At 45.1% G+C, this 12,604-nt stretch overlaps 1 protein-coding gene across 1 annotated transcript in view; it reads right to left on the reverse strand.

Annotated features, from left to right (window-relative positions):
- PLXNA2 (plexin A2) overlaps nt 1-12,604 on the reverse strand; it is a 513,443-nt gene that overhangs the window by 180,225 nt on the left and 320,614 nt on the right. Inside the window, exon 6 of the mRNA XM_030220548.1 lies at nt 5,712-5,835. Within this exon, the coding sequence (XP_030076408.1) occupies nt 5,712-5,835 (124 nt within the window). The remainder of the gene's footprint in view (nt 1-5,711; nt 5,836-12,604) is intronic.

Raw genomic sequence — 12,604 nt, forward strand, 5'->3', positions numbered from 1 at the left:
GGATATGATAGAGGTCTACAAAATCCCAAGTGAAGTAGAACGGGTAAACGTAAATCGATTGTTTACTCTTTCCAAAAAATACAAAGACTAGGGGAGATACTCCATGAAGTTACATGGTAATACTTTTAAAACAAATAGGAAAAAATAGTTTTTCACTCAACGAATAGTTAAGCTCTGGAACTCGTTGCCAGAGGATGTGGTAACAGTGGTTAGCATATCTGGGTTTAAAAAAACGTATGGACAAGTTTCTAGAGGAAAAGTCTGTAGTCTGCTACTGAGGCAGTGGCATTGGAATCTTGCTACTATCTGAGATTCTTTGGGATTCCGGAATCTTACTACTATCTGAGATTCCATAACCTTGCTACTCTTTAGGGTTCTAGAATCTTGCTACTATCTGAGATTCCATAACCTTGCTACTCTTTAGGGTTCTAGAATCTTACTACTATCTGAGATTCAATAACCTTGCTACTCTTTCTTTAGGGTTCTAGAATCTTGCTACTATCTGAGATTCCAGAATCTTGCCACTCTTTGGGGTTTTACCAGTTATTCATGACCTGAATTGGCCACTGTTGGAAGCAGGACACTGGGCTAGATGAACTATCAGTCTGACCCAGTATGGATATTCTTATGCCTTTGGTCACTACCAAGCAGGGTTGGATCTGAAGAGCCTACTACTACTTAACATTTCTAGAGCGCTACTAGGGTTACGCAGCGCTGTACAATTTAACAAAAAGGACAGTCCCTGCTCAAAGGAGCTTACAATCTAAAGGACGAAATGTCAAGTTGGAGCAGTCTAGATATCTTAATGCTGTGTACTGTCATTGCTGCTTTCTACTCTTAATGTTGGGGGAGGAGGGGACACACAACTATTTCCTGCAGTCAGAGGTAATATTCAGACAGCACTGTCTGCTTTCCCTGCATGGCCTTCCTAATAAAATACAGTGATGACACGGCCCCTTGTGGCTCCAGCCGCTCCCGCTTCCTCTTACAATCCATAAAAATAGGCTGTAGGGAAACAACTGTGCTAATAACATCCAACATCAGTAAAACAAAGAAAGGGAAAGCTGTGCCGCAAGGGAGGAACATCAGTACATCATTAAGGGGAAGAAATCAGTGAATCCTGGTCCTGATGTAGCTGCCAAAAGAGAACGGAGCTCTGAGGAATTTGGGTTGTTCTGCTTTCTACAGATTTCCCACCTGGGACTTAACAAAAAGTACATAAAGAAAAAACTGGACATGAAAGCAATATCATCGATTTAGAATTCAACAATTTTTATTAAGAATACAACAGAAATTGAACCAACAGAAGCAACAAAGTCTTTTCTTAATTTTATATATTACTATAATCCCAACCCCCAAATATTCCTGCCCACCCAACTCTATCTCACCCCCTTCCCATCCCTTAACATTACTCTCCCAACCAACTCTATTCTGCCCCTTCCCATTCCCCAACATTCCTCCCCCACTCTACTCTATCTCACCCCTTCCCATCACCCAACATTCCTCCCCAAACAAACTCTATCCCGCCTGCTTCCCGTCCCCCAACTCTCTCACCCCTCTTCCCATCCCCTAACACTCCTCCCCCCCAACCAACTCTATCCCATCCCCTTTCATATCCCCCAATATTCTTCCCAACCAACTCTATCCCGCCTGCTTCCCATTCCCCAACATTCCCCCCCCTCCACCCAGTTCCATCAAGCTCCCTTCCCATCCCCTAACAATCCTCCCCTTCACCCAGTTCCACCCAGCTCCCTTCTATTGAACCATATCTCCAATACCAGTAAGAGGTCTGGTTTCTTATAACTAGGTATATACATGTGTATGTGATTTGGTGAAGGCATTTACAGTACGACAGCTATGAAGCTAGTATAAATGCTTGCACCTAGATTCCAGAGATATATGCATAACTTATAGTATTCTGTAAGTTATGTGCATAAAAGAAAGCCCCGCCCACACTTCACCCAGACTCCGCCCATGTCTATGCCCACTCTGGATGATAAATGCATCCTTACAGAACAGTGGGTAGTTGGATTTTTAGCATTTACATGCATATGAGTACACATGGGCATGCATATTCCGGTGTTCTAGTCATGTATGTGTATATTTGCTGCATACATGTTAGTGTCTACTGTAGAGAATTACCTCCTAAATGCAGGAACAGGAGTGCAGGATAGAAAGTGCCAGAAGTTGAACCGATGGGTGTGAGGTGTTACTCAAGGAAGTTACATAGTAACATAGTAGATGACGGCAGAAAAAGACCTGCACGGTCCATCCAGTCTGCCCAACAAGATAAACTCATATGTGCTACTTTTTGTGTATACCTTACCTTGATTTGTACCTGTCCTTTTCAGGGCACAGACCGTATAAGTCTGCCCAGCACTATCCCCGCCTCCCAACCACCAGCCCCGCCTCCCATCACCGGTTCTGGCACAGACCGTATAAGACTGCCCAGCACTATCCCCGCCTCCCAACCACCAGTCCCGCCTCCCACCACCGGCTCTGGCACATGGTTACATGGAAATACTTTTAAAACAAATAAGAGGAAATATTTTTTTTCACTCAATGAATAGGATGTGGTAACAGCAGTTGGCGTATCTGGGTTTAAAAAAGGTTTGGACAAATTCCTGGAGGAAAAGTCCATAGTCTGCTATTGAGACAGACATGGGAAGCAACTGCTTGCCCCAGGATTTGTAGTATAAGACTTTCTTAATGCTCAGAAATGGGTTAAACATAAATTATTTAGTCACACAATATCAATGGGCTTCTTCTTTGTTCCTACAGCGTTTTACGATGTGTTTGAAGTACGGTTCCATTTGCAAAACGTCTTAACAAAACTAAAATTGCGAAGTTATTTTGGGGCACAAGATTCTGAATCGCATAACAATCAAGACTCTAGTGATCAGCAGTTGAGAACAACATTTCCTTTTTCTACTCGGCATAAAGTATCATTGGTCTGGGTTACTCCGGAGTTCAATGACCCTGTAGTAGAGACGTTTCAAAACTTAGTTACGAAAGATTTAGAATGTTTAGAACAGCAGCGTACATTTATCCGACACAATTTGACAAAGGTTCAAAGAAAGGCATTACATGATTTATAAAATGACACAACAATTGTAATTTCCCGTGCAGATAAAGGAGGCGCGGAAGTAGTGCAACATTTTGAACAATATGTGGGGGAAGCGTATTGTCAATTATTTTTTATTTTATTTTTGTTACATTTGTACCCTGCGCTTTCCCACTCATGGCAGGCTCAATGCGGCTTACATGGGGCAATGGAGGGTTAAGTGACTTTCCCAGAGTCACACCAATGTGGCCGCGCAGGCTTCTGCTTCTGTGAGTCTGACGTCCTGCACGTACGTGCAGGACGTCAGACTCACAGAAACAGAAGCCTGCGCAGCCTTCTACATGGAATGTTGCTAGTGGAATAGCAACATTCCATGTAGAATCTCCAATAGTAGCAACAGAATCTCAATAGTAGCAACATTCCATGTAGAATCTCCAAGAGTAGCAACATTCCATGTAGAATCTCCAATAATATCTATTTTATTTTTGTTACATTTGTATCCTGCGCTTTCCCACTTATGGCAGGCTCAATGCGGCTTACATGGGGCAATGGAGGGTTAAGTGACTTGCCCAGAGTCACAAGGAGCTGCCTGTGCCTGAAGTGGAAATCCAACTCAGTTCCTCAGTTCCCCAGGACCAAAGTCCACCACCCTAACCACTAGGCCACTCCTCCACTGTTGCTACTATTGGAGATTCTACATGGAATGTTGCTATTCCACTAGCAACATTCCATGTAGAAGTTGGCCCTTGCAGATCACCAATGTGGCCGCGCAGGCTTCTGCTTCTGTGAGTCTGATGTCCTGCACGTACGTGCAGGACGTCAGACTCACAGAAACAGAAGCCTGCGCAGCCTTCTACATGGAATGTTGCTAGTGGAATAGCAACATTCCATGTAGAATCTCCAATAGTAGCAACATTCCATGTAGAATCTCCAATAGTATCTATTTTATTTTTGTTACATTTGTAGATTCCATGTAGAATCTCCAATAGTAGCAACATTCCATGTAGAATCTCCAATAGTAGCAACATTCCATGTAGAATCTCCAACAGTAGCAACATTCCATGTAGAATCTCCAATAGCAGCAACATTCCATGTAGAATCTCCAATAGTATCCATTTTATTTTTGTTACATTTGTACCCTGCGCTTTCCCACTCATGGCAGGGTCAATGCGGCTTACATGGGGCAATGGAGGGTTAAGTGACTTGCCCAGAGTCACAAGGAGCTGCCTGTGCCTGAAGTGGGAATCGAACTCAGTTCCCAAGGACCAAAGTCCACCACCCTAACCACTAGGCCACTCCTCCTTTTTATAAAGTACGTTTTATAAAGTATTAGTGGCAGACCCGACTGATGAATATGTGATAGATGTGTCGAACAAGTGAACAGGGTATTATTACAGCAAAAGAATATAGGTACTTGCTGCGAAAAAATCCGAGTATCCCAAAAATACATAAATCGCTAGTTAACCCCCCAGGTCGCCCCATAGTTCCGGGCATAGGTTCGCTATTCGAACCCTTATCGCAATTTTTGGACCATCATTTGCAATCTGAAGTGTTTACAATTCAATCATATGTTAGGGATTCTACTGACATGTTAGAACAATCTATTACGTTAGTGACGCTAGACGTCACTGCTTTGTACACGAGTATCTCGCAAAAAGCTTGCTCTTCGGATCATTGAGCAGGTGTTAACACGTCCAGATTTGTCACTTGCCAAGATTCAGTTACTGTTACAAATGGCATCTTTAGTGATTGAAAAAAAATATTTTCGATTCTTAGAACAATATTATTTACGGATTAGAGGGGTTGCCATGGGGGCGACTGTTGCCCCCACGGTTGCTTGCCTCTATATGGCAGAGTACGAATCCCAGCATGTGTACACTTCTGAATATGCTCGGAGAAATATTATAGCTTGGAAAAATTACATTGATGACGTGTTCGTTATATGGTCAGGTACTAGGGATGAAGCAAACTCATTTGTAAGGTTTTTGAATAGTTGCGATCCTAACATTCAATTTGAGATGCAATCGTAGGGTGGTGCAGTACAATTTTTAGATATAGTTACTCTTATGTTCTCTAATTTGAGACTGAATTCAGGTACTCATACAGCAGAGACCCCTTCAGTGCAAACCTCTGAGATCTTAAATAGCTCTATGACTCCAGCTCTACAAACTAGAGGGTAATGTTGTAGGCTTATCAGCAGGCTCCATACTGTCACGGACAGGTTGGACCATTCTGGTTTTTTTTTTTTTTTAGTTACATTTGTACCCTGCGCTTTCCCACTCATGGCAGGCTCAATGCGGCTTACATGGGGCAATGGAGGGTTAAGTGACTTGCCCAGAGTCACAAGGAGCTGTGCCTGAAGTGGGAATCGAACTCAGTTCCTCAGTTCCCCAGGACCAGAGTCCACCACCCTAACCACTAGGCCACTCCTCCGGGTGCCTCTTTGGACACGCAACCCCCATTTTCCACAGAAACATGGGAGCTACAGGTCCACAGGCACAATGTGGGTACAACCAGGATCGGCTTAGCTTGTTCAAATAACCCAGACCCAGTTCAGAGCCATATCCAATCTCTTCTAATGACAAGCGTTTCCTAGGTCATTGGCCAGAGTGGGGACAAGCTGAGCGGGTTTCAGTGCGGTACCTACCGGAAGGCTGTGTTCAGACACAGAGATGCTGCTGGGCTGTACAACGGCTCTCACACACTGCTCGATGGAAGCTGCAAAGCGATGGAGCTCGCTGGCACGTTCACATTTATCTCTCCTAGAGCACCTGGTCGCAAAAGCAATCATAAGATACACAGGGTTAGTGTTATACAAACATCCAGCTTATTTTCGAAAGAGATCGCCGGCCATCTTCCGACACAAATCGGGAGATGGCCGGCCATCTCTTGAAGCCGGCCAAATTGGTATAATGGAAAGCCGATTTTGGCCAGCTCCAACTGCTTTCTGTCGCAGAGCCGGCCAAAGTTAAAGGCGGCGTTTCGGAAGGGTATGGGAGGCGGGATGGGGGTGTTGTAAGACATGGCCGGCTTCAGCTGCTAATGGAAAAAAGAAGGCCGGCTCTGAGGAGCATTTCGCCTTCACTTGGTCCATTTTCTTTTAGGACCAAGTCTCAAAAAAGTGCCCCAATTGACCAGATGACCACTGGAGGGAATCGGGGATCACCTCCCCTTACTCCCCCAGTGGTCACCAACCCCCTCTCACCTGCCAGCCTTTATGCCAACCTGAAATGTCATACCCAGCTCCAAGACAGCAGTATACAGGTCCCTGGAGTAGTTTTTAGTGGGTGCAGTGTACTTCAGGCAGGGGGACCCAGGCCCACCCCCCCCTACCTGTTACACTTGTGGTGGTAAATGGGAGCCCTCCAACCCCCCCCCCAAACCCACTGTACCCACATCTAGGTGCCCCCCTTCACCCATAAGGGCTATGGTAATGGTGTAGAGTTGTGGGGAGTGGGTTTTGGGGGGCTCAGCACCCAAGGTAAGGGAGCTATGCATCTGGGAGTTTTTTTAATTTTTAGAAGTGCCCTCTAGGGTGCCCGGTTGGTGTCCTGGTATGTGAGGGGGACCAGTGCACTACAAATGCTGGCTCCTCCCACGACCAAATGCCTTGGATATGGCCGGGTCTGAGATCGCCGGCATTAGTTTCCATTATGGGTGAAAACCGATGCCGGCCATCTCAAACCCGGCCATCTTTGACATTTGGCCGGCCCCAACCGTATTATCGAAACGAAACATGGCCGGCCATCTTTTTCGATAATACGGTTCGGGACCGCTTTTTGTGGCGCCGGCCATCTAGATGGCCGGAGTCATTCGATTATGCCCCTCCATGTGAGCTGTGAGAAAGGAAGTGCTGGTCAGTGAGTCAGACATGCAGCAGTCGCACTCTTATGCCATAAGAGGTATCAAGCACCTCTAACTTTCATAGTTTAAGTGACAATACAGAATGTCCAACAGCTGACTGCTGTAGTAGAAAACGGAGCAAGAACTAACTTTTTGAAATTAAATACTCAAAAAAACACACTTTAATTGTTTGGTGACCAGATACAACAAGCTATGTCAGCTAATACAGATCTAAAGGAGGTTCCCGCTATGATCATGTTAGAGAGAGCTGAGGTGTGAATTGAACCTGGATCCCTGGTTTACAGTCCGTAGCACTGACTATTAGGTTACTCCTCAGACCTACTTTCTGCTTTGTTCAGAATCCTTTAGATTGTAAGCTCTTTGAGCAGGGCCTGTCCTTTTATGTTAAATTGTACAGCGCTGCGTAACCCTAGTAGCGCTTTAGAAATGTTAAGTAGTAGTAGTAGTAGTTACTCCAATCTTGAAATCGCTGCATTGGCTTCCTGTAAAATTTCGTATTGAATTTAAAATTTTACTGTTAGTCTTTAAAATATTAAATGGTAATATCTCACCAACTCTTAGTGCCGCTCTGAGATGTTATCAACCTGCTCGTTCTCTGAGATCATCTCAGAAACAGCTGCTTTATGTGCCTTCATTCCATCAGGTTTATTTGGAAGAATGCAGATCATCTATTTTTTTATATCAAAGGTCCGAAATTATGGACTGCACTGCCCATTGAAATTCGTTTAATACAGAATACGGATCAGTTTAAAAACGCTTTAAAAACTCATTTATTTTTTCAGGCCTTTGGTTCCCTTGATGTATGATATTATTTTATACTACACAAATCTAAACTGCTGTATGTTTTATTGTAAGAGTAATATAGTAAATTTTTATAGTTTGTCGAGTGAAGAAATAATTGTTATTGTTTTGTCCTTTTATACTTTGCATGTGGTTTGTTCCCTGCTTAGACTCTTGCAGATATAGCGGGTTATAAATAAAGTTTTATTATTATTAAATACAAATATCAGGTCAATGCATTAGTTAGAATAATTTTTTTTCTACATTGCGCATAATCAAAGCTATAAGATCTTGTCTCAGTTCCAGTCATTTTGGAATGACTGCGCAGATGGTTTTGCTTCGTAAACTGGATTATTGTAACTCTTTATAATGCTCTCTTACGGAAAAGCGTGAAAAGAGACTTCAGTTGCTCCAGAATACCGCAGCCCAGCTGATTTTGTGAAAGCGAAAGATACTGAAACCATTCCATTACTGAACGAATTACACTGGTTAAAGGTTGTGAGTCAAAATTTTTTTTTTTAAACTTGTTTGCTTGGCTTAATCCAGATACCACTAGCCAACTAATAATCATTCCTAGCAATACACCCCATTCAAGAAGTAAACGACGACTAATGCTGGATTTCCCTTCTTTAAAAGGAGTAAATTTTAAATCTGTTAGGGAATGAATGATCAATAGATTTTCAAAGCATAAGGTTCTGGAACAGTTTACGTGTCAATCTTTGGCAGATTAATTCATATGCTCTATTTAGAAACATGTTTTTGTTTTCTGAGCAGAATTTGTAATTTTTAATCATGTTTGATTCTAAGATTGTATGTAAATTCCTCTGAATGCTGAAGTTTATATTAGTGTGATGCGCTTGTGTAATTCATGTTAAAAGCAGAATCGAAGCATTCAAACACCTAGGTGCTATACCATGACTACGGTTTCCTAACAGCTGAAATTTTGACCACAGATTGTCACTTCTCCATCCCCCACTGAAGAAATTGCTTCAGTTATACACAGGGCTTTTTTTGAGGGGGTACTTGGGGGTACTGAGTACCGGCACCTTTTCCATTGTCTGCTAAAATTGACCCATGGTCCCAAAGTTCATAGATTCCGTGACTGATTGCAGGGGGGTCTGGCTATTGTGGGGTGGGTTCCTCAGTGATTACCCCACCCCTGAAGGGTGGCCTGGCATTTGAGTACCTGCACCTTTTTTGCTAGAAAAAAATGCACTGGTTATACAGCTGCGCTGTGAAAAAGATGAAGCAACAAAGAGGGGAGGATTTTGGACTGCCCAGAAATCCGACTGGCGAAATAGGGTCCCCATCTTTTTTACCAGGACAAGGTGCGTGTGGGAGACCACAGAGAGGGGCTGAGCTTGTACAGCCATTTCAGATGTACGTCACTAGGCTGAGCTGAATGAGGAAACGCTGGAGTATGGCACAGTTCCAGCAGACAGCCTCTTCCAATGGAGCCAGCCACAGCCTGACATAAATCAGTACCCCTGCCAGTTCTTCTGCGCTTCTGGACAGAAATGGCATATTTAATAGTGAGCTGACATCTGCGACCATATCCACTCCCCTCTTACGACTTCTGATGGTTATATAATGAAGTCCGCTACAAAGCCTGTCGAAAGATCTGACATGGTTTCACTGGGTATATCCAGCTGCATTCAAGGCTTCTCCAGGTCAGATATTCCTGCAGCAGTATGAAAGATGATCTCCCCCCCCCCCCCGCATGAGAGGCAACAACCAGCTAGCAATGATACCAATCTTATCAGGCAAGGGCAGTCGACAGAGGCAAGGTGGCATCGCTTGGCAAGAAACAGAGAGAAGGTGAAAGAGTGGAGCTCGTCCAAAACTAAACCACAATTTTGAAGCCTGTTTTAATGTACTAATGGGTTCAACGGAGTGTGGTGGGTTCCCTCTGAAAGCCGTGAGATGATCAATGCAGACCTAGAGGCTTTCGCTCGGCATTTCTCAGGCCCCGATGGCACAGAACTCTTCCGTTAAAGTGAACAGCGCCCACTCCGAATTGCAGGAACAGCGCAAAAACGTAACTCCCCCATGCTCAACACTAATAACATGCAAATCATTGTTAACCATCTCTCTGACCTCATGTGCTCCTTTCTAAGTCACCTTACTTTCTAACTCCTCTTAGTCTCTTACCTATCGCCTATATTTACTAAGCAGCGCTATAGGTGCGTTAGCGTGCTTAACATGCGTAAATGGTTTACGTACATTAAACGCTAACACATCCATAGAAATGTATGGGCACGTTAGCTTTAAAAGTGCCTTAAATTTACAGGCACATTAAGAATGCTAACACACTCTAGTAAACATACCCCTCTATTTTCCATCTTTGCTTATACCCTACACTGTCAATTAAAATGTTCTATTATGTATTGTGTCGCCAGTGTAAATAGCATACTGTCAGGCTTATTTTTGAATGAGAAGGACGCCCATCTACCGACACAAATCAGGAGATGGGCGTCCTTCTCTCAGATTTGCCCAAATCGGCATAATCGAAAGCCGATTTTGGGCGTCCTCAACTGCTTTCCGTCGCGGGGACGACCAAAGATCCCGGGGAGAGACGTAGCGAACGTGGGACTGGGGCGTGCTTAAGAGATGGGCGTCCTCGGCCGAAAATGGAAAAAAGAAGGGCGTCCCTGACGAGCACTTGGCCGACTTTACTTGGTCCATTTTTTTTCACGACCAAGCCTCAAAAAGGTGCCCAAACTGACCAGATGACCACCAGAGGGAATCGGGGATGACCTCCCCTTACTCCCCCAGTGGTCACCAACCCCCTCCCACCCTAAAAAAAAATCTTTAAAAATACTTTTTTTGCCAGACTCAAATGTCATACCCAGCTCCATGACAGCAGTATGCAGATCCGTGGAGCAGTTTCAGTGGGTGCAGTGCACTTCAGGCAGGCGAACCCAGGCCCCCCCCCTACCTGTTACACTTGTGGTGGTAAATGTGAGCCCTTCAAAACCCACCCAAAACCCACTGTACCCACATCTAGGTGCCCCCCTTTATCCCTAAGGGCTATGGTAGTGGTGTACAGTAGTAGGGAGTGGGTTGGGGGGGGGGGCTCAGCACCCAAGGTAAGGGAGCTATGCACCTGGGAGCAATTTGTAAAGTCCATTGCAGTGCCCCCTAGGGTGCCCGGTTGGTGTCCTGGCGTGTCAGGGGGACCAGTGCACTACGAATGCTGGCTACTCCCATGACCAAATGGCTTGGATTTGGTCGTTTCTGAGATGGGCATCCTCGGTTTCCATTACTACTACTACTAATCATTTCTATAGTGCTACTAGACGTACCCAGCACTGTACACTTGAACATGAAGAGACAGTCCCTGCTCCACAGAGCTTACAATCTAATTAGGACAGACAAACAGGAGATAAGGGAATATTAAAGTGAGGATGATAAAACAAGGGTTCTGAACAAGTGAATATCACCGAAAACCGGGGACGACCATCTCTAAGGTCGACCTAAATGTTGAGATTTGGGCGTCCCCGACCATATTATCGAAACGAAAGATGGATGCCCATCTTGTTTCGATAATACAGATTTCCCCGCCCCTTCGCAGGGACGTCCTTAGAGATGGTCGTCCCCGTTCGATTATGCCCCTCCACACCGTACTTTGTATTGTTATTTGAATATTTTTACTGCTGTAATTGTCTTTTGCTCATGTTTGATTTATTCTTTCTGTACACCGCCTTGAGTGAATTCCTTCAAAAAGGCAGTAAATAAATCCTAATAAATAAATAAATGCACCCTGTGAGACCAAAAGTAAGGGGAAGAATGTTCTTGCACAAGAGTTTCATGGTAAGCGCAGTTCTGTGCGCATGCCTAGGCAAACCCGTAAGTGAAGCACACATCGGCACTGTTCTTCTGTGCCTTAAACTCTAAGCTTTTCACTTGAAAGGCTTATATTTAAGCGTAGAAAACAGGCGCCAATGAGTGCTTTCAGTTTCAGATTTGCTTGGACTCACGCACATTTGTTCCTCAGTACCAGCACTTAAGAGGCTTGCATGGGCTTCCTTCTCAGCAGCGTAGCAAGGGTGGGGCGGACGGTGGGGGCGGTCCGCCCCGGGTGCACGCTGCTGGAAAGTGCAGAGAGCAGCCGTGTGCCTGTTGACTCCGCTGGTTCCCTGCTCCCTCTGCCCCGGAACAGGTTACTTCCTGTTCTGGGCCAGAGGGAGCAAGGAGCCAGTGGAGCTGAAAGGCACGTGGCTGCTCTCTGCACCCTCCAGCAGCCAAGAATGCACCTGGGGAGGGGCCTTGATGCGCCGGGAAGGGGGGGTGTCATTGCGCCGGGGGGGGGGGATGTTATGCTGCACCCTAGGGGGATGGACGCCGCTGCACCCGGGGGGGGGGGGGGGGTGGATCGCCACTGTTCCTTCTGCTTCCAAAACAAATCAAAACTGAGATTAGAAATGCCTTCTTCAATACCCCCAATGCCAGCTCCGAACCAGCGGTAGGTTTCCAGCGTTAAGAGCAGGGTTTGTGTGCTGTTCTCTGTGCATTGGGAGGGAATAGCAAATGACCTCATTAACATCCATTTGACTACGTTTAAATACAATCTGTGGCCATCTTTGGCACGCACGCACGTTGTTTTCTGCGCTAAAGCCCTCTGGGCATTCTGCGCAGTTTAATGCCGGCGCTAGTTCGGCGCTAATCGACTCTAACAGCGGTGTTAGTTCTGAGCATCGGGGCCTCAGTCTGTACATCACCGAGAACGATTCCCTCCGTTTCTGAAATCCAGTAGACTTTAATATTTATGCTCTCAAGAAGAAGAATTATCGAGGTCTAAGTTAGCAGAAAAGGCAGGTTTCTCCAAGAATACTCATGTCACCGTCCCTCTGAAACAGCTTTCTTTATCGTGCTGCCTGTGGCTGCCTGTGCTGT

The sequence above is a fragment of the Microcaecilia unicolor genome, chromosome 12, assembly GCF_901765095.1.
Source record: "Microcaecilia unicolor chromosome 12, aMicUni1.1, whole genome shotgun sequence".
Taxonomy (NCBI): Eukaryota; Metazoa; Chordata; class Amphibia; order Gymnophiona; family Siphonopidae; genus Microcaecilia; species Microcaecilia unicolor.